The 23,403-nt window shown below is 36.1% G+C and overlaps 3 protein-coding genes across 3 annotated transcripts in view; 1 reads left to right on the top strand and 2 right to left on the bottom strand.

Moving 5' to 3' along the window:
* Window positions 1–9,615, bottom strand: part of LOC115420788 (PQ-loop repeat-containing protein 1) — a 114,198-nt gene extending 104,583 nt beyond the window's left edge. Inside the window, exon 1 of the mRNA XM_030136314.1 lies at window positions 9,318–9,615. The gene's annotated coding sequence lies outside the window, so the exon portion shown is untranslated. The remainder of the gene's footprint in view (window positions 1–9,317) is intronic.
* A 133-nt stretch (window positions 9,616–9,748) lies between these two features.
* On the top strand, window positions 9,749–15,054 carry hsbp1b (heat shock factor binding protein 1b). The gene is made up of 4 exons (XM_030136315.1): window positions 9,749–9,942; window positions 11,038–11,104; window positions 11,354–11,480; window positions 13,024–15,054. Exons 1-3 carry the CDS (start codon window positions 9,898–9,900, stop codon window positions 11,473–11,475), a joined length of 234 nt encoding a protein of 77 aa, XP_029992175.1. The 5' UTR covers window positions 9,749–9,897; the 3' UTR covers window positions 11,476–11,480; window positions 13,024–15,054.
* The window catches only part of LOC115420786 (DNA topoisomerase 1), a 33,707-nt gene continuing 24,244 nt past the window's right edge, over window positions 13,941–23,403 (bottom strand). Inside the window, 5 exon segments of the mRNA XM_075353481.1 lie at window positions 13,941–14,639; window positions 16,078–16,227; window positions 18,469–18,569; window positions 18,738–18,865; window positions 20,481–20,595. Of these exon segments, the coding sequence (XP_075209596.1) occupies window positions 14,537–14,639; window positions 16,078–16,227; window positions 18,469–18,569; window positions 18,738–18,865; window positions 20,481–20,595 (597 nt within the window). The 3' untranslated portion in view covers window positions 13,941–14,536.

Raw genomic sequence — 23,403 nt, 5'->3', positions numbered from 1 at the left:
TTCAAAATAAAGATTTCATCCATTCATTCATTCATTCATACTTTTTCCTGTTAAACCACTCTCACTGCTGACCTAGAGCAAAAGGACTAACTTCAGCAAACTTTAAGTTTTAATCTTCACATTTTTTAAAATACCTTGGCTTTGTTCCTGAGGCTTTTAGGGGTAGTTAAGATTACCATAAATGTTATCACAATACTAATTCTTATGTAAAAGTTGAAGAGACCAGGTGGTGCTGGTTTATAGATGGAAAATGACAAATAGAGGAACATCTGACAAATCTGATGCAGAACTAGACCCCATGTCTGTAAGCAATAAATTGTACTAATCCTGTTGTTCTGCTTCTATCTAATGTTTTATCTATTCTTCTTCTTTGCGAGTTAAACAGATTAGACGCTACACTGCCAAATTGCTATTTTCTACAGTGGATAAGGCTTCTGCATGCTATTGAATCATTGAAACTATATTATATAGTTAGGGAAAAATTGTTAGATACTGAAGAAATTTTTGTCATCTATATTATAAAAGCCAAGTGGCCTCTGTGTGCGTGGGTGAGTGTGTCCAGGGATTCACACAAAATCCGGAAAGAGCTGACTGCTGCCGTTTGTCATACTTATGTATTTTTGGTCAAGGCAGAGACTAGCGAAAACAGCAAGTTGATAGGACCAATACATTGGGAGATATTAGTAATTCTAATCACGTTGCTATACCCAGAACACTTTGGCGGTGACTGCTGGACAACTGCAGTACAGCATGTACAAATACACAACAGCATAAAAACTACCACATCTAGAACCCATGGATCCCCACAGGTCAACGCACTAGTAATAATTAAAATTGTATCCTTGTATTACAAACTCTAAATGTGTGACACATTGCAAAAAAGTGTAATTTTACAGAAAGTCAAAATATTTTACTATTACAAAGTTGTAATACTGTTAGAAAAGGGTGATAAATGTAAGAGAGGCAAGGGGTAAACTTGCGCAATATAATGTAATACATAGATACTATTACACACCATCTAGATTGTATAGGATGAAACAATTGGATGATGATTTGTGTTGGAAATGCAAAAAGAAAACTGGAACTTTCCTTCACTGTATGTGGGAATATGTTTTAATCAGACCCTTCTGGACTCCAATTCTAAATATTTTAAGTAACTGGCTTGGAGCAGAAATCTCCTCAAACCCAGAGCTCTGATTACTGGGGGATAAATCTCAGTTACCCAATGTAACCAAATAGAACTTTTTGGTAATTTCAGTGGGTACAACAGCAGCTTGTCAAGTCATTCTAAGACACTGGAAAACATCAGAAACTCCACAGATGAAAGAATGAGTCTGTGCAATGACTGAAACTGCATCCTATGAATGCATGTTTAGTAGATTAAGTGATGACAGAGAGGAGGGGGTGACCCTTTGGGACAGGTTTTGGGATTACATAAAGGTAGATAGGTCTGCATGTATCAAAGTATGAGTGCATGTACAGATGTGTGTGTGTGTGTGTGTGTGTGTGTGTGTGTGTGTGTGTGTGTGTGTGTGTGTGTGTGTGTACAGATATTTATTAGTTGATATTAGGGATGTAACAATATGAAAATTTCATATCACGGTTACTGTGACCAAAATTATCACGGTTATCATTATTATCATGGTATTGTTGAAATTGTACTCAAAATGTTCAAAAAGTACTGATACACACACTGAAATAATTTAACCAAGTTGTATTTTGAAAAAAAAAAACAAAAACAAAAATAAATAAAATAATTGGCACAAGGCAGTTTCTCTTGGCAGAAACATTCAAGTATTAACCCTTAGTGGTCTGAGCCTATTTTGTCCGTTTTTCAGTACTTTTGGTTTTACCTTTTTATACTATATAAACAAATGTTTACTATACCCATGTTTGGCCTCTTTTTTTTCAGCACAACTTCATTTATATCAACTGCCTATTATTTTTTTCACTTTAACGTACTATATGAACATATTTTCAAAAGTGAATATTGGTTCCAAATATTAGGTATATAAAATTTAAATTGTAATAAATTATAACTATACTCAAATATCTGACATAAAAGCAAAGCTTTACATGGGGTTTTCATGATAATTTCATGGTTATCATGATAATTAGAATTTAAACGGTAATACTAACCGTCTGCAATTTTACCACGGTTTATCTTTATACCGGTAATCGTTACATCCCTAGTTGATATTATTATGCATCCACCTTCTTTTGTGCCTTCTGCCTGTCTTTTATTTATTTATTTTATTTTTGATCTTTTATGTTTATGAGATAAAAAGTATGTTGAGTCGGTCACCAGAGTTAATTGTTAATTATATACTACCTGTTCTTGTATGGAGAAACATATTAAGTTTGCCATGTACCAAGCCTTTGAAAAGTTCAATAAACACTTGAATTTAAAAAATAAAAAAAGAAAAGTGTGATAATATTTTGAGAGGAAAGTTGGAAAATTGCCATTTCTTTTAGCCTAACTTCTTCCATTAATTGCATAGTGATAAAGCGGTGAGCCCTCAGCATGGTGGAGATGACAGGTAGGGAATTGAAGTCAAAGACCTGAAACTATCTTACAAAAAGGGAGGTGGAGAAATGCCCATGAAGGTTAAATAGCCAGCAGCAAGTGAAGGCAGATATGACAGACGAGTATTGGGGCCATGTCTGGGGCATCGTGGGTGGGAGGTGTCTGCAAAAGGGCTGCCACAGTGGGACATAAGCTGTGTGGAGATAACAAGTCCAAATGCAAACTGTGTTTCTCAGCCTGACTTCAGTTAAACTACTACTAAAGTTTTTAACTGATTGTTAAAGTTCAACACAAATTATAAACAAGTGGTGCCAGGCACAACAAACCCCGCCCCTCGCATGTACTGTAGCTTATTCTGGCATCAATCCAGCTGATGTCATCATGTCTATGCATGTGCTGATGTTAGCATATCAACTGTCTCTATATATGTGCCAAGTTTGAAGTAAATTGAAACAAAATTGATGTGTTCATAGACATTTGAAATTTTGCCAATTGTAAGTAAATGGGAGAAAAAAAAAAGATTGAAAAAAATTCATTAAAAATTTGAGCTTTGACCTACTTTTCCCAAAATGTAACGAGTGTTCAGAAAACGCAAACTTCCGCCAAGCATCCCGAACGGTGTGCATGTGTGGATCGACTATTTCTTTTTAAATTAAACAGTTTCAAGGTTGTTCCATACAGTAGAAAAAGTTGAAGCTTGGCACCAGTCATGTGTATGTCAAATTATATTAAATTCCAATCAATATTTGTTGAGTTATAATGAAATAGAAAAGCACTCGGAGAGCACAGACCTCTGCGAAGACAGATCTGCCCCCCCACCTCCTATCACCACCAAAATTTAATCATTTCTTCCTTGTGCCAGTATCAACATTTCCTGAAAATTTCATGAAAATCTGTCCATAACTTTTTGAGTTATCCTGCTAACAAACAAACAAACACGCAAACAAACATGCAAACACACAAAGCAAAGCGAACATAATACTTCCTGGCAGAGGTAATAAGATCTATTCGGTCACTGGCAATCAATAAACCCAATTTGGTATGAATTCAACAATAGTTTTGCTGCTAGAGCGTTAACAAACAAAGAAACAAACCGAACCAAAAACAATACCCCTTGCCTCCCCTTTTGGGGGTGGGGTAATAAACCATCACATCTGTATTACAACCCCAGCTCAGGTTTTAACCATGTATTTACAGGGAATTGTGACATGATAATGACATAAATTGCTTGAGAGACAGTGAGTCCGTTTACATGCACACTAATACTCCAATCATTATCAGATTTCTGCAGTTATTAGATTATTCAAAGGATCATGTAAATGGCATAATCTGATATGCTTTATCTGATTATAAGATAAGATAAATCTTTCTTGTCATTCCAAAAGCATGTACATGGTACAATGACATTGGAGATATAAAAATTTTAGAAACTGAATTAACACTCCCATATTTCTCCCCAAAACTCTGATGTCTTCCTGCATGTATACAGGTTAATCTGATTTATTTTGTTCTTGTTCATCTGTGCCTGTGTAAACACAATTAAAATCATAGAAAACCAAAGTTACATAGTCAAACATGAGTAGAAGACAATAACAGGAAGTTTGAGTCTACCATCACTATGTACAGATGTAAATCCAATAATGGACTGGAGCATCTAAACCAGGATTTTCAATTAGGCCTATCACATTTCTTAAGTGCATGTAAACAAGTCAGATCGGATTATTACAATTATCTGATTACTCCCAGTTATCAGATTTTTAAAACAGGCTCAATGACAGTCATTCCCTCCGTCTTCAGCCACTTACACAATTCACTACAAGAACGACTGTGATTTTCTGTTACAGATCAACAGCTCCTTTCCTGTGGGCAAGTTAAGTATGTTGCTATGTACACAAACCTGTGACCTACAAATTCTGAACAAACAGTGACAAGTACAGGAAGTAGGTGAAGTATGAAAGTATGACTCGTTAGATGTGTTATGCCACTTCAAAGATGGTATGGTATTTCTATTGTCCAATCTTAGAATGTCTCCAGCTCCTTGATTACCATACTATTAACTATTTATTTATTTATTTATTTATTTACTTATTAGGGACAGTACATATTAATGAACATCTACAACAATTGCAGCTGTAAATATGCCAGATTGTACCAGCAGTGCTAATTTCCATCTGTAGTCCCTAAGCAATAATAACCTACTACTTATACCCTACTACTTAACCCTTTCATGCATGAATTACGAGAACCTTAGTAAAGATATTTTTTTTTCTTGAGTGTTTTTATTCGTCCTTACACATGAAAAAAAAAAACAAAAAAAAACAAAAAAAAACCAATGCGATCAATTTTTTTTTTTTTTCATGGAGTTACAAAAATGTTCATGCATTTAATTTTTGAAGTAAAGAAACGTGTGTTCAAAACCCAATATCAGAAAGTACAGAAGAGGATTGGGGCCACTGGAAAAAAATACAATAAATTAAAATAAGGTTCAATATATATTTTTTAATTATTATCATTATGACAAAAAAGTCAGAATTCAGAAATTGAAGTCAGAATTCAGAGAAAAAAGTCAGAATTCTGAGATTAAAGTCAAAATTCTGAGAAAAAAGTCAGAATTTTGAGATTGAAGTCAAAATTCTGAGCTTAAAGTCAGAATTCTGAGTTTAAAGTCAGAATTCTGAGGGAAAAAAGTCAGAATTCTGAGATTAAAGTCAAAATTCTGAGTTTAAAGTCAGAATTCTGAGGGAAAAAAGTCAGAATTCTGAGTTTAAAGTCAGAATTCTGAGATTAAAATCCAGTGGCCCTAATCCTGTTCCGTAAGAAAGCAATATGAAAACAATGAAATAAGAACATTTTTAATGCTGCAAATCTGATGTTTTCTCACATTTTAACATATTCTAATGCTAGTTATTACTCACTTCATGAAGATAACATGCAAAAAAAACCTTTGTGTCTAAGAAAAAAACCAGTGGTTTACACTCAAACATGTTAGTGCAGATTAAGTTTATCAGTACTATCCACTGTACCACAGTGTTGCTTCAATATAGCATAATATAAAGAATTACCATAGTATAGTATGATATCAAAAATGGTCATTGTACAGCACGATATAAAAATTGGTCGTAGTATAGTATGATATAAGAAAATGTTCATAGTATATTATGATAAAAAAAATAGTCACTGGATAGTATGATACAAAAAATGGTCATTGTAGTATGATATAAAAAAATGGTCACAGCATAGTATGATATTAAAAAAAAGTCAGTTTTGTTTCTTTTTTTGCCCTGTATGTTGATATAGTCGATCAAAGTGAAAATATAATGGGTCAATCTCATAGGTGAAGTTGTGATCTAAAAAAGATACCAAACATGGGTATGGTAAGCAAGTGGTATATAAAGGCAATATCAAAAGTATTCAAAAATGGCCAGAATAGGCCCAGACCCCTGAGGGTTAAGTGTCAGCTGACATGTAACTCCATGGAGCTTAGGAACAAGTCAGTCAACAATGGGCTTGATACCTCAACAACAGGTTCTCTGTTGTGACGTTCCATTTCTTCAAGCAGAGAGTTTGATTGCTGATAATATCTCAACAATGCAATGCACAAACCTGTAACGTCACTGAATGTCAGTGTGAGAGTCAAGATGAAGTACAGGGTTCATTTAGCTACCTGGTCGACATCTGTTATTTCACATAAGTCAGCTTTAACCCATAAAGACCCAGTGCAATTTTTGTGGCAATTACAAAAATGAAGTTTTCTATCTATTTAACCTTTCTTATGTATTTTATCATAATTTATTATAATATTATCCTCTGTATTTTGCATTTTTTCAGTGTAAAGCAAGTATTTTCCTGTATTTAATTTACTGATCATGTAGATGTTCATTAAACCTCAGATTAAAGTCGAGGGTTATTATATCAGAAACAGAGAAAAATGAAGAAAAAGTGACTTAATCAGAAAAATATACCATTAACTGAACATAAACCCAGTGTGTCCATTCACTGTCATTTATCAGTCTCCAAGGGTTTTACTGGTGAATCAATGTTGTAGAAGACACCTGTGTTTCCATGTTCACTATGGAGCCTCTGAATGTCCAAATGGGTCATATCTGATGACCATGAAAAGATGACAAAGTGTGTTTTACACTAATTATTTCAACATATTGACAGGGTTAGTGCACAGGTGTCAAACATGTGGCCCGGGGGCCAAATCCGACCCGCCAAAGGGTCCAATCCGGCCCTTGGGATGAATTAGTGAAATTCAAAAATTATACTAAGATATTAACAGTCCTTTAAATTCAGGTTCCACATTCAGACCAATTCAATCTCAAGTGGGCAGGATTCAGTAAAATAGAATCATAATAACATATAAATAATGACAACTCTAAACTTTTCCCTTTGTAAATGTAAATATTTTCATGTATTTACACCAAAACAAAGTATAATTTCACAAAAATGTAAATAACCTGAACAAATATGATCAACCTGAAATGTCTTAATGGAAGTAAGAACAATTTTAACAAGATTCCACCTGACACTAAATGTTTTTGTGTATTTGTAGATCCACTGTGATCTGTAAGTTATAATGTACGTGTGTAAATGATAAACTGAGGTAGAATATTGTTCAAATTACACTTATTTTTTTCAGTTTTTTCATGTCATTCACATCTTTTGAAAAGACTGTTTGCAGATGTAAACCTTTTCAAAATGTAAATCAACTTCTTTTTGCTGTAAAACATTGAGAAAAGTTTGGAGTTGACAGTATTTATACATAATTTTGTTATTATTTTACAGGTGAGGCCCACTTCAGATCAAATTTAGCTGAATGTGGCCCCTGAACTAAAATGAGTTTGACACCTGTGGGTTAGTGGATCAGAAGTTATTAACCCTTTCATGCATACTGGTCACTACAGTGGAGAGCTATTGTTCTCCTGTTAAATTAATGGGTTTTGTTGTTTAAGTTTCATATCATCCAACACAGTGGACACTTAATGCATCATCCCATACACTGTAATTCACACCATTACTGTAACTTTGCTGTTCTTGATAAACCTGATCTGCAGTAGTATGTTTTAATGTAAATCAACTGTTAATTGTTACAAGACTATTAATAAAAGTTGTCTTAATCAAAAAGTTTGGGTTTTTTGGGGGTTTTTTTGCATATTATCTCCATGAAGTGAGTAATAACTAGTATTAGAGTACGTTGAAATGTGAGAAAATATCAGCTACATGAAAAATGTTATTATTTCATAGTTTTCACACAGTCTATCACTTTCTGATGATGGATTTTAAATATATGTTTCTTTACTTCAAAAATTACATGCACAGTGTTCAGATGAGTGGACATTTTTGTAACTCCATGAAAAATAAGTTCTTAAAAAAAAAATTCAATCGCATCGTTTTTTCATGCCTAAAGAGGAATAAAAACAGAAAAAAAAAAAAATTCTCAACTAATTAATTCATGCATGAAAGGGTTTACCCTTTCATGCATGAATTATGAGAACGTTAATCAAGACTTTTTTTTTCTTTATTCCTCTTTAAGCATTTAAAAAACAATGAGACAATTTTTTTTTTTTTTTTTTATGAAGCTATTTTTCATGGAGTTGCAAAAATGTGCGTTTAATTTTTAAAGCAACGAAACACGTATTTACTGATATACTGTGTGAAAACTATGAAATAAAAACATTTAATGCTGCTAATTTGATGTTTTCTCACATTTTAACATACACTACAAACAAAAAGTTATGGTTATTTAAAATTTTTGGGGCTATGTTTTTCAATTGGGATTTTTGCACAAAGCTTTTTACTTTTTTGTGTGTGAATTGAATTGAAACAGATTTTTTTAATGACCAGACATAGTTTTATTTACAAATGGCAAAAATAAAAAAAAGACAAAAAAACCCAAATATCCTTAACTTTTTGTTTGTAGTGAACTCCAATATGCCAAAAAAAAAACCCCAAAAAACATGTGTTGTTAATTACAGTCTAATAACGATAACAAGGAACTGATTTACACTCAAACATGTTACATTTGGTTTATCAAGAACAGCCAAGTTACAGTAATGTTATCAATTGCAGTGTATTGTGTATTGTGTTGGCTGATATGAAACTAAACTAACAAAATCCATGAATATACAAGAGAACAGCTGTAGAATAACTGTCCACTGTAGTGACCACTATGCATGAAAGGGTTAAACATTTCAGATCAGTAGATGATTTTGCAGCCAACATCTCAGTGACAAATCTCATCTCAGTGACTTCCAATGACAAAGAAAGTCTACAGAACATATAAAAGTAAATGTCAAGTGAACACAGCCTGCAGAACTACCCTATTTTTACAAGTTTCCCAGGGTTAAACATTACTTGTGCATTATAATCCAAGGAATGTCCAACTATTGTCATGTGCTTATGGAGTAAACCATGACTTGTAGAGCGAGTATATGCGTTAAAATCATGTCACCAGTATGGATGAAATGAATGGAGTGTGTCCACCTAACAGAACAGGCTGTGTTATGTAAGCAGAACATAGCTGTGTGGGGTTGGGCCATGGCATGCTCAAACTTCAACACATCAATTTTTGGCTACCGGGCTTCAGCAACTACCAGTAATACAAGGTTATTACTGTGTTATAGTCAATGCTGAAAGTTTGTATCATCGAATTATCAACTGTAACATCAACGCTTTTCCTGTTTTGTTTACAAGTGTCAATTTCAGTCTTAAATAAAGCGTCTCGAGAGCTTTAAGACCACCTAAGTTAGTCCGGTTTAGACCCAACATCTTGTAACTTAGCGCTTACCTGTCACTTTTCACTTTCCTTCTCCCTTTTTTAAACTTTTCTTCTTCTCAAACCAGTATTTGGTGTAAAAACACATGTGTTTCTCTGCAGCCCAAAGTTAAAAATCCAAACTCGCTCTCAAGAGAAACAGGAGGACCTGGCACGCGCACGCAAGCATACATACATATAGACACGCGCGCACACACACACGCGCTCACTTATACATCCACTGTTGTTATTTATTTAGCTCGGGTTAAACTAAACTACACAAAATGCAAGGCGATCATTCTGAACTACAAAAGCATAGCCTGAGGAACTAAACTCGTCTCATGTGTTGCCCAAGCCAGGTTTTCCTCAGACCACACACAAAAACCGCAGGGTACTGTAAATGTTATCTCGATAAAAAAAACTCAGTTACCCATATTTCATTGCGCCGCTACTGTCTTCTCGCGATACTTTCATTGTTGTCGAACAGCTGACTGTGCGGTGGGTGGTACGAGGGACTACTATCTATTTCAGACCAGTTACAAAGCAGTCCGAAAAACGATTGACAGATTTAATTCTATACGTTGTAAGCGTTGATAATCGTCTACACAGAACCATGGCTGAAACAGACCCCAAATCGGTGCAGGATCTTACTAATGTGGTGAGTCGTGATTGTGGTATGCTAATGTTAGCTATTGTAGCTAAAGCCAGGAATGCTAGCGAGCGTGAGCATTTTAAGCTAATGATAGATGTAATTTGGCACATCTTTAATGGTTACAAAGTCTGTATGTGTCTCTTATTAAATGCTTCCACTGATTTAGTGTGTTTGAGGTGTATAGTATAGGCAGAGCGGTGTGGTTCTAACTACCGTCAGTACGTTATGTAATGGTCAGTGGAAGTCTTGTAAATGAGATCATTATAGGAACCCATAAATCCGCATAGCATTACAGTCATATGTATGAAGTAATGTTCAAGTGGAGTGCAGCTGCAGAGACTAGTTTAGTTGTACCGATTGCTTATTATAAGGTAGCAACTCCATAATACTTAATGTGTAATATATCTAATTTAATTTTGGTGCATATACTAGTCGACTTCTCATTGTTATTCTGCATGCTAAGTAGTTAATGTTTCAGTGTTGTTATGGAAACCGGTACCCTCCCACACATTCATCCTGTACTCACCATCCTTTCAACACACTATGGTCTTAAAAGCTTGTTGGCATGGGCTGTTAAAATTTGTGTCTATTGTATGTTAAGTAAATTGTGCATCTTACTTAGTTAAGCCCTCATGTTACACCATAATAAATGCATAGTTTTTTTTCTGACCCTTGGGACAGCTGTTAATAGTTACTGAAGATTCCAGGCTGGTATGGTTTTATTAAAAATTACAAATATGTTCAGGTTAGGGTATAATGTACTCTAGGAAGAGCTGTTGAGATACAGAAAACTATGCTTTTCTGGTGTTTTTGCTGTTTTACAGATGTGCTGGTGAGTTCAAGAGTATGCTCCCATGGTTACCGTGCTCTTACATTGTCGTCAAGGAAACTAAAAACTTCTGTTACCATAGGCTGCAGGCATTGGTTTTACAGTTAGACTTTGCTCTGCTGACACTAGCTTTACATATTAAACTGAAAGACTCATCCTCAAGTCAAACTGGTAAATGTTATCGATTAGAACTCTCTTTCAGTGAACCAGTCTTAGCAGATGATTCATTCCTCGGACTTCTGATTTCTCCTTTTGTGTGTGTTGTTGAATAGGTCCAGACGCTGCTGCAACAGATGCAGGACAAGTTCCAGACCATGTCAGACCAGATCATCGGGAGGAATATCCAAAACTCAGATTTAAAATGACAGCAATGAGCAACGTTTATTGAATAAATGCATTTTATTTTTTAATCTAGTTGAAATGTAAGAATATATTTTTTGATATTTCTTGCCTTCTTGTTTCACCCCCATGCATTTCCTTTAATAACCACAATTTTGATAAATTGTCTGACCCAGATATTCACCTGCTCAGAGCTCACAGCAGACGCTCTCATATTTATTACTATATGTGCCTTAACTGCTTCTCCACTCGATGAGATGAGCACACGCATTGATGATTTAGAGAAGAACATTGCAGATCTAATGACCCAGGCCGGTGTTGAAGAGATCGAGGGAACGCCAGAAAAGGCTAAAGAGGGTCAAGGCTCATAATGAAGGTGAGACCGAAATCTAGTAGAAAAACAAACGTCAACCCTCTGTGAAAGATGTTTAAAACTAATGAACATCTTTCTCAGAGAAAATCATACAGGGTGGGGAAGCAAAATGTACAATATTTTGAGGCAGGGATTGAAAGACAGTGTATGACCAATTAGTTTATTGAAAGTCATGAGAATTTATTTGCCACAAGAAAATTGACATAATAGAAAATGTTTTTATTCTATGTGTCCTCCTTCTTTCTCAATAACTGCCTTCACACGCTTCCTGAAACTTGCGCAAGTGTTCCTCAAATATTCAGGTGACAACTTCTCCCATTCTACTTTAATAGTATCTTCCAGACTTTCTGGTAATAGTTTTGCTCATAGTCATTCTCTTCTTTCCATTATAAACAGTCTTTATGGACACTCCAACTATTTTTGAAATCTCCTTTGGTGTGACGAGTGCATTCGGCAAATCACACACTCTTTGACGTTTGCTTTCCTGATTACTCATATGGGCAAAAGTTTCTGAAAAGGTATGGATAATAGTGTTAGGTATGATTATGACATCAATATATGTTTGGTTTCAAAACAATTGACGTAGTGCCTGCTGAGAAAAAACAACTAACTGTTCATTGTAAATTTTGCTTCCCCACCCTGTACCTGCTTACTTTCTTATATTCTATTATATACAGTATCACAAGTACCCCCCATATTTTAGTTTTTCAACTATTTTCATGTAGCTCAGTTGAAGCCAGTGAAAGGGGTGTACATGAGCAGTTTCATTCCTGGACACAAAACCTACGAATACACAAGAGGGTTTTCTTTTTCTCTGTTTTTTGTAGTGGCTTTTTCTAATGCACCATGAATGTCATAATGTCTCATGAGATCAATTGCTGAAGGCAGGGTGTTTTTGAGTTTCTAAGGCAGAAATAAAACCTAACAAGTGGTGCCAGGCACAACAAACCCTGCCCCATGTATTATAGCTTATTTTGGAATTGATCCAGCTGATGTCATCATGTCTATACGTGTGCTGATGTCAGCATATAGATTGCCTCTATATACGTGTCAAGTTTGAAGTAAATTGGAACAAAATTGATGTTTTTATAGACATTTAAAATGTCACCCCATTATATGTAAATGGTAGGAAAAAAAAAAGATTTAAAAAATTCATAAAAAATTTGAACTTTGACCTACTTTCCCAAAATGTAATGACCTCTATTCTGGGTCACTGGCAATCTATAAACCCAATTTGGTAAGAATTCAACCAATAGATTTGCTGCTTAAGTATTAACAAACAAACCGAACCAAAAACAATACGCCTTGCCTCCCCTTTGGGTGGGGCGGGGTAATAAATGTACCTGGAAAAATAGTAAATCGAAGTATCTTTTTCCTGTATAATTTTTTTTTTTTTTAATTTGCAAACTTTTCAGTGTTACAGCAGTCATAGAACCTGCAACCTGAAGAATTAGAGTTATAGTTTCATGTTAATTTGAACATTTTTACACCTTCACCTTTAATCTTGCATTCCATCTTAACCTGGATTTTCTCATCTGTCCTACAGGTTCCTAAGTAACAAGATGTGAAGTCGGTCCTACATTCAGGAGCGGGAGAGGTTTCCATTCTGAAAATGACTTCTATTGATTTGGTGTGTTGTTGTGTGAAATGCTTTTTTTATATATTGAATATTGTGATAAACGGTTACAGTTATGTAATGACTTGAAAAGTTGAACGTTATTTGTAAGTTAGACTAGTGTGAATTACGCCCTTCTGAACCCTAAAAACGCTTGAGCGGGAACGCAGCTTATGGATTTTGCGCGTCAACCCGGAGGTTATTTTGCTGCCATCTTGTATTGTAATTAACTAAATCCCATGAGGTGATGGCTGACGGGGAAGAGACCCCTCCCCCTACCCCCCACCACCAGCCTGTGCTGAAACGTACAACTGGAAAACAAACGGGCCAGTAGAACCTCCAAATCCCTCCCAACATGAGGAAGTAGGCACAGTAAACATCTGAAGACTGCAGTGTTTTGTTTTTTTTGTTTGTTTTTTAAGAGCACCACTGTTACTAACACGGTGTGGGATGCATTCCAGTTCTAACTGATTTTGTTCGATGAAACCTATTTAATACAATGCTGTTTGTCACCTATTAAATAATAAATATTTGGCCAGGTGCTGAGTAACTTCTTTTCTATAAATCGTATCTCTGAGGTGCTCAAAGTTAGGTATTTTTTCAAACTAGAGTTGTAATTTAGATGCAAATTTGTGGATCATCTGTGTTGCATGTTTTTTGTTTTTGATAGACCAATATGGTTTTGCATATTTGAATCAGAGTGGCTAAGCTGAAAAGTTGGACATTGATTTTCTAGAATAATCCAATGTCTTTAAATAGAAGAAAATGAGAATCCAAGTATGTAACAGTAGACCTCATGCAACAACATCACTGTGTTGATATCTGAATTTGTTTTGTTTTGTCTTTTAGTACAATGATCTTTTACAAGCATGCCACAGATTCAACAAATACTAACTTGATAAAACTGTCAAAGCTGCATAAACATGATGAATGCCACTTGTACCACCAGCTGTTTAAATTAAGTGTGAAAGACTTGCTTCAAAGTAATGAAACATCTACTAAAAAATAATTAAATTCATTACAGACAAGTCCGATAAGAGGAGTGGACCGCTTGCAAAAAGTTGTAAATTGCTCACATGTAGCATTTCCAAATTAAGTTGTGAGTACGAGCGGTTCTTGGACGAGGCTCAGTTAAGAAGTCTGCGTAATGTTCGGACAAATTTGTGACCAAGGTTTTATTCTTTCATTGCAGAGTTAGAACCTTTATTCAAGTTAATGCAAACACAAAATGCACAAACAAATAAAGAGCAGTTGACTAAATAATGTGCCAAAAAAAAAAAAAAAAAGCTTCAACGTAAGTGCACAGCTGTAAACAAAACAATGTTTGACAAGGGCAGACTTTCATCATGTCACACAGTCTCATTTCAGTACATAATCAGTAGACTAGGACGTAGTAGGAATAGTTTACCATAAATACCATAAGAGGAGTTTTATGGGTGTGGAGTTAGAACTCGAAGTCTGCTTCCGTCATGTCGATGGCCCAGGCGAACTTATCCCTTTGGCTTTTGTTGTAGATCTTTTCAACGGGTACCTCCATGTTCTTACACCTGACACATTGGGGGATAAGGATACACAAAAAATAATTTAGCAAATCCTCAAATCATTTCTGCGTCTTCTAGCTGGTATGTGACACCAGCTACGATATACACAATACATACTATAGAAACAAAGCTGGACTAGAACAGAAAACGACTATCAGGAGCTATTATGTACCTTTAGGCATCTTTAGAGCTAATATGCTAAAGAAGAGAAAATAATTAACGCTATAATTAAATAAGGTATTTAGAAAACGATAACATTTACATTATAAATTCTATATAATTTAATAGAAAGTGAGTTTTAGTACACAGGTATTAACTACAATCATTTCACTGATTCTATTTTTCTGTACCTTATATTATGCATGATGATACTGTCTGAAAGTTTCTTGTTTCAGTGTGTTTTCGAAGGCAGTAGTAGAAAGAGTAGAAAAAAAAAGGTTTACACAACATTTCTCATGTCTGTTATTATTATATAAAGCAACATGATTTGTGAACATTTTGCCTTGTGTTTGTTTTTACCTTCTTGTGAGTGCAATAGTAAAAGCCCATATTGATGATGAAAAACTATTTCAAAGGTTACCATCAGGATACCTTTTTTTTTTTTTTTTTTTTTTCAGAAATGCACCAGTGTTGTGATACTTCACTTTGCTGTCTGGTCCAATTATTTATACCACAGGTGTCACACATGCAGCCTGGGGGTCAAATCCGGCTCGCCAAAGGGTCCAATCCGGCCCGCGGGATGAATTAGTGAAATTCAAAAATTATACTGAAGATACTAACAATCAATGGTGTCAAAATCACTTTAGTTCAGGTTCCACATTCACACACATACAGTCCAATTAGATTTATAGTGGGTCAGACCAGTAAAATATTATCATAATAACCTTTAAATAATGACAACCCCAAATTCTCTCTTTGTTTTTTTGCTGTAAAAAAATAAAATTGCATGAAAATTTTTACATTACCAAACTATACTTCTACAAAAAACGTGAATAACCTGAACAAATATGAACAAACGGAAATGTCTTAAGAAAAGTAAATGCAATTTTACCAATATTCTGCCTGTTACTAAATGTTTTGTGCGATTGTAATGCACATGTGTAAATGATAAACTGATAAACCGAGGCATAATATTGTTAAAATTGCCATTTTTTTTCTTAAGACAATTCAAGTTGTTCATTTTTATTCAGATTTTTAAGGAAACTTTGTAGATGCAAACCTGATAATAATATAATTTTACTTTTTTCACTGTTATTATTTTACTGGTTCAGCCCACTGGAGATCAAATTGGGCTGAATGTGGCCCCTGAACTAAAATGAGTTTGACACCCCTAATTTATACTTTGATAAAGGCCGTTTGAAAACAGTCTGCACGTATTCTATCAGCCAGACTGTACTTGCGTGTTTTCATCAGGGTTATTGAGTCCATGTTATTTTTAACTCACCAGGCCACACTGATGCGTGGGTCCAGATAGTTGAGCTTCGAGGTACCCAGTGCAATCTGTTTGTTCTCCTCTCTGTCAGTTGCCTGGACCTCCATCTTCAGGAGCTGCTCCTCACAGCGCTTCACCGCTGCCTTCTTCCGCTCCACCAGCCTGGAGAAAATATACACCAGGGCAGTAGAGTTAGAGTGAGGTTCATTTTAACGAGTCAAACAGCATTATTTACTACCAGGAAAGTCAAAGTTTTGGCTTTTTTTCTTTTTTTCTTTTTTTTTTTTTTTTACATTAAATTTTCTCAATTCAGGGTTCGTACACATTTTTCAAGGTCAAATTCAAGCACTTTTAAGCGTCATTTTCAAATTTTTCCAGCACAGCACCTTATTGCTGGGGTCAAATACATATCTACGAGAACATATATACTCATGATTACTTTTTTCAACATTTAAATCACAATAATGTAGATTGTATTATGCTATAAACATTAGGGGTGTGTATTGGCAAGAATCTGACAATATGATACAAATCACAATACTAGGATCACAACTTATCATGATACTGTTAAAAAGGCAATTTTTTGTTTCTTTTTTTTTTTAATGATTATTTCCTTGAAGAACTGGATTACACCAGAAATATGCACAAATGCTAAACACATTTTGATTTGATCAGAACAGGATCTAATATATCACAACATTTTTCTGTGTTAAAACTTAAATTATGTTTTACAGACATTACAGTTTAAGATCCTGTTCAAATGTTGATATTCAATTAGTTCATAATTAACATCATAACATTATTTTTGTGCAATCCCAACACAGGAACTAACATTATTTAATAAAAGAGTGTTACATAATAAGAAATAAAAAAAAAAAAAAAATGAACCTCCACAATATCTGCATTTGAATAAATACGAGTCCTCTAGTATTCCTTAGCAGAGCACAGCTAAATAGTTGAAAATGTATAATATATTAGCATTATATCATTAAACTATACAAAAAAAAAAAAAAAACTTTTCAGGCAGAAACACAGGTAGTGAATCAAAGCAGACAGGCTCAGGTTCCTCAGGTCATGAAAAACCAAGAAAAGTCATAAAATTCACATCACTTTCCAGGCCAAAATCAAAGTCTGTAAATCCACATTTTAAAGCTGATATTTTAAAATTCTGACTTCAAGGAGGGGGCAGTGTCCTTGAGGGTTTGCTTCTCTGTGACCTTTTTCACTTTTGATGGGTTTGCACGACTGTCTGTAATGACGTCAGAATGTCTTTCAAATTTGCACAATAGATCGAAATGTTCAAATTAGGCCACAGGCTTAGGTGCTGGGATGGATTTTTGTGGTCATTAATTATCTAAAACCAAAGTGGCTTATATACTGACAGTCAATAGAAAGTTTGAGGTAGAAATGTCTGCATATTTCTACTTGTAGGGGGGTTGTAATTATTCATTGTGGATTTATTGACGACTTAGTGCTCGGGTAGTTGAGATAATGAGGAGTTGTCATGTTGTCACGGTTCATTGCACATGGGTTGGTCTCTTTGCAAAAGTGGACCAAATACACATTGAGCAATACTCAGTGGGTTATCTGCACAATTTGAGGACTGGTTTTGAAGGCCTATATAAAGGCCACCATTGTTAGTCCAGTGAACGGTATCATGCGACGTCTATCACGTGAACGTCGTCTCCGGGCACTGGGTATGGTGGAGGCCGGTTTGAGCTCCAGTGATATAGCCAGGCCGATGTATGGGCTGTTCCCAACCCACAATCAGAAACCTGGTTGAACACCACAACACCACAGGCTCTGTTGACCATAGACCGCATCCAGGACGAGAGAGAGAGTGACAACTACCGACCAGGACCGCTACTGTTGTGACTTTGTGTTTGGCAGGTGCCATTTTCTTTTGTTAAATTTTTTTGTTTTGAAATTATTCTTGAAACTTTAGATTTTTGTTTCTGTATGCCAATATCCTAAACAAATGATTCATATGAAAAAAATTCCAGTTTAGGGTTTCAAAATAAAAATTATGTCAAAAAATACGGTCTCAAAAGTTTTCATTGACTGTGAGTGTAGTTTTCAAAGTATGTGAAGTGTATAGATAAATAACTGACAAACGTGGCTGATGTCTAAGCCACATACAGTGATTAAAGATGGTTCTGGAGATTATAATATTGATCTTTAAAAAGATCTTTTTGAATTTTGCCAGTACAAAGAGCATTTATTGGCTTTAAGAATAGGATACACACCTGCTTTTCCAAGCGTTTCCATCATATTTTATCTCAGAGATCATCAATCATACTGAAGCATCCACACTTTATTAGGAGACACTTACAGTTGTTTGATTTATTGTACATGGATCCGGTGCCTTCGTATTAATATTTGAAGCCCCTTGGTGACACTTACGTCTGCAGTTTGGGATCTGAGCTGCCTTTGGACTTGGCCTCTTTCTTGGCCTGTTTCAGCTCAGATTTGGCCAAAGACAGCTGCTCCTTTCTGGCTTCAATCTGGGAGGAAAACATCAGGTAAAAGGTATCTCTATGTAGTATAATAACAAAATACAGGCAAACAGTGACATGTAATGATATCACAGTCCTGTAAATGCATCACCAGGGAAACTTAATGGTGGTCCATTAAACCCCAGTCAGTATTTGTCACTGCACAGCTGTTCTTACCTTGGTTTGCAGGTTCACCATGGACTGTTCAAAGGTCTTTGGCGGCGCCCGCTGGTGGTTACACAGAATTGCAACTGCCCTGTTGGCTCGGTTGTATGACAGCAGCTTCTCTGCCACATTGTCAGACTCTTTGGAGATGGACACAGTGATCAGTAATTAGTAATTCATCAGAAAAAAAAGTTACTTATCCCCTATTTATAAAAATACCACATCACACCAGAAATACACACCCTGTTCACACAGTTACAAAATTAAGGTTTAATTCTGTTTAACTGAATCTATACAAATTTGCACCCATTTAAGACTCAGTTTTGGATATGTTTGTTCTTTAGATTTTATATTAAAAGACAGTATGAGGTCCAGTGTAGTGACACCTGAAATGTGGACTTTAATGCTTAAAGGTTTGTCTCATTAAGAAAAAGATGAACTTCAATTGATCAGGGGTGTCAAACTCATGTTAGTTTAGGGGTCACATTCAGTCCAGTTTGATCTCAAATGAGCCAGGCCAATAATATAATAGCACAATAACATATAAAATAATGAGAACAGCAGTTTTTTTTATCTCTTTAATTGCAAAAACATACATGTACAAACTATCCTTTCATAAAAACGTGAATACTCTGAAAAATGTGAAATTTCGTTAGAAAAGTAAGTGCACGTATAACAATATTATGCCTTGACTTATTTATAAATGTGCATTATGAGTAGATCACAGCTGAACATTAGTATCAGACACAATATTGTTTGAATTTAGAGTTTGAAACTAAAATGAGTATGACACACTTGACTGTTAATATCTTCTGTGTCGTTTTTTGCACAAATTCATCCTGTGGGTCAGTTTTGGCCCATGGGCCGCAGGTTTGACACCCATGAATTAAACCAAAATGATTTTATCAAACAAGTCGTTACAAAGTCAAATTTAGGGCTACTTAAAAACTTCTAGGACTCTGGGGGAGTGGCTACTGTTTCAGATGTAGCCGCCTGGGGCCCAGTGACGACGGGATCTGAGGTGACTCATCTGTGTCCTGACCTGTGACCCCAGACCTCTTCCCCCACCCTCACCTGTCTGGATGGACCTCCTCATGTGCCCCCATCCTACTGCATCTTTACAGACTGGAACTACATCATTAAACAGACGTCCATCAGTCCTGGTTCATCTACAGCCTGTCCGTCCATGGGAGTGGATGGACTTCACTGTGGTTCTCCCTGGGGTTTCTCTTTTCCCACTGGGTTTTTGGAGTTTTTCCTTGCTGAAAAGGAGTGTCTAAGGATGGGGGATGCCTGGGAGACTAATCCATTTCCTTCATCTACTGTTTATTTGACTGTTGTTTGTTTTCATATCCAACTAATTCTGTAAAGCCCTGTGCGGCAACCTTGTTGTGATATTGGGCTCTACAAATAAAATTGAACTGAATTGAATTGAATATCTATAAAACTGAATTTAGGAGATTTTTAAGGAGGTGCAGGAACCCTAGTTTCTGGGATCCACAAAGAACAGTAACCCAATGTCAACCCAGAGATTAGCTCTGAAGTTCAGAGCGATGGAAAGAGAAAGTGACACTTCCATCTCTGAATAATAATCTGTTAAAGTCAGGCACAGATGAACAGCAGCAGGTGTAGTCAAAGTACACTGCTGCAAAAGCTGACTGATGTCTGACGCAAGCATATCTTGACTCAATCTTAAAAAAAGAAAAATCTATCAAAATATCAAGGGCTTTTTATGTCCTGATGTGTGTGGCTTACTGTTGGTGAGTTCTTTGAGCTGCTGCTGTAGAGTGATGGAGGCGTTGTACGTCCTGAAGACCTTTGCTGTCAAACCTGGCATTAGCGAGCTCAAGTGCTTGTTCAGCATGCTCGTCTGAGAAAAATAGGAGCGAGAGGGACAGTGACAAGCAGGAAAAAGACCAACACATCCCTCATTGTGTTCTCCGACAAATCTCAGAAACATTAAACTATTTATAGCACCACTAGGTGGCACTGTGGCACTGGAAAGTTGCAAACGTCTGTGACACCAACGCCACGCTATAGGAAATAAAACACAGTCTCTGCCTTCATTATCATCACCATCCATTAGAGCAGGGGGATTAAAAAAAGATCACAGTCCTGGTTCCTCTGTGACATTTCCGTAGGTATTCTAACAAGTTCGAGCTGTCATAGCCGGTGGTTAGACAGCCATTAGCTCCTGTCAAATTGCTGCGGCTTCAACAAACAGCAAAGACATGAAAAAGAGTATAACACTAAAAGGGCACACAATGAAGTAAAAACTAAACTGTGAACAATCTTTTTTGGGAGATGTAAATATTGGTGTGTGTTTTTCATGTCATTATAACACAGTAACATTACATCTTAGTGTAACTGCAGTTCTGATTTCCTTTTCTACTGAACCTTTTTTTTGGCGTATTGCAAGAATTAGGGGATAGCAACCAATGCAAGGAGGAAATAATGACACTTAAGTCCCAAATTCATCATCTGTGCATCATTCTTTTACTACTGGATCCAAGTTAAGTATTCTCTGGATCACACTCGTCTTAAAAATGCTCCTGTTTCGTTGGGATTCGATAGGAGCACAGGGGAAATATGTGCCCAAATAAAGCAACTCATAGGGGCTTTATGACAGCAACTAGTTGTTAAATTTCTTTGACTAAGACGTAGGTGCGGAAATCCCAGTGCGATTTCACCTCACCTGAAACTGTAGACGAGGTGTGTGTGTGTGTGTGTGTGTGTGTGTTGGAACTCTAATGATGCACACTCAGGAGAGGAGGCTTCCACATAAGCCTGACAAACAGCACTCATTCAGCTCTGATCACACACTCCAACCTCCTCGTGATGTGTATGTGTGTGTGTGAACTCTGAGACAATCAGCAAATATCACAGTTGAGCGTGTTAGCATTGAGGAGCAGCGTCTCTATCCCCTTTTGAAATGTCATATGGTACAATGAAATGTTTGCAAATTGAATGCTTACAGAGCTTAGAGCTTGTGTTGCTCCAACTCAACACCCTAAAAAATGTTTTGTACACTCCCTACTTCCATTATTTCTGCAATTCTGCCTGGCATTTTGGGAAGGTGGCTGGAGGCAGTGAGATAACGACAGATAAACACAATGAGTAGCAGTACGAGCCACCCTGAGCAACGCTGTGGTTTCACTCTTGCGTATTCTAGCTCGTCCAGGCTGTCGAATCAAGACGGAGGGAAGAAAGTCCTCTTTACCTTTCCACATGAGAACACACTAAGACAGTCCACACTTTTGCAGACCGGAATAATTTTTTTTATTTTTGGTAATTTTTTAACATGTACATAACATTCTGACTATATGTGCCATCATGTTGCTAAATACATTAACTGTCAGAAGAATGGATGCTCAGACATAGTGCTCCTATGAAGGACGTTTATAAGCTTCAACTATTCCAAAATAAAGCTGCCTGACTGGCTCTGCACTGCCCATTATGGACAAACATAGACATGCACAGAGCTCTCTCTTGGCTACATGTTGAGAATAGGTTATTAATCCTAATAACACCAAACATATATTTGATACATGAGTTTTGAAGCCCTCTACATGATCAGTGTGATTTTTTTTTTCTTGAAAAACCTGATGTAAATCAAATCAAAGTTTATTTATATAATACTTTACAACAACATAAAGAAGCCCAAAGTGCTTTACACCTAAAAGCATGATTAAATTATAACATAGAAACAGGTTAATCAAGTACCATAATATGCATGAAGCAATAGGACACAACACACAGTGATAAAAGAGACCACAGATTAAAACCTAATAGTGTCTCAGTGCTAAGGGTTCAAAGCCAGTCTAAACAGGTGAGTCTTTAATCTGGACTTGAACAGGGGCAGGTCGGTGAGGACTCGCAAGTCAGGAGAGCAGCGAGTTCAACAGTTTTGGTGCAGCAACAGCAAATGAACAATCACCCCATTGTTTATATCAAGACCTGGGGACATTCAGAACTATCTGAGAGGACGATCGGAGGGTATATAATTAGATACATGCAATACACAGATAATCCACCAGGGGGGAGGAATCCGTTCACCAGAGGCCTTTCCAGTGACACTACAAGACTGTCATTAAGAAAAAACTAAGTAAGAATCTGTCCAAATTTGAAATACATTGTAGGTTTCAATACATTTGTAAATGTTTTAATTGTTCTGTTATAAGGCACTGTTGCCTATCTTGTAAACCTCTCTCTCTCCCTCTCTCTCTCTCTGTCTCTCTATGCATTAAAATGATATATGTGCTATTTTAAGTGATGGATCCCAGGAAGACCTAGCTGTTACCTTGGTAGCAACTAATGGGAATCATTTTAAACAAATAACAAATTAGCTGTATACAGACCATGATGCTACTTTATTTCACTGTTGCTCATCCTGCTGCTTCATGCACCATCACTTTAAGTGTACTGCTGCTGCATACTGTCTAATTTTGCACATATTAAATAGTTATTTTATTTATTTTTTTAATTTTACATATTTCATGGTAGTTTTTATCCTACCCCATTTATCTTTTATATATTTTAGATTTTATCCTATTATCTTCTCAAAAAAAAATCAGAGCCTTGGGTAGCTATATTTTGTTCCACCATGTACCTTTGAGTCCCTACATTTTGGTGATGTAATACTGCTTCCCGAGGTCAGACTCCTACATTTCTTGGAGCT

Source organism: Sphaeramia orbicularis, chromosome 6, assembly GCF_902148855.1.
Source record: "Sphaeramia orbicularis chromosome 6, fSphaOr1.1, whole genome shotgun sequence".
Lineage (NCBI taxonomy): Eukaryota > Metazoa > Chordata > Actinopteri > Kurtiformes > Apogonidae > Sphaeramia > Sphaeramia orbicularis.
The sequence above is the reverse complement of the archived record's forward strand: the minus strand, read 5'-3'. Positions and strand labels throughout refer to the sequence as shown.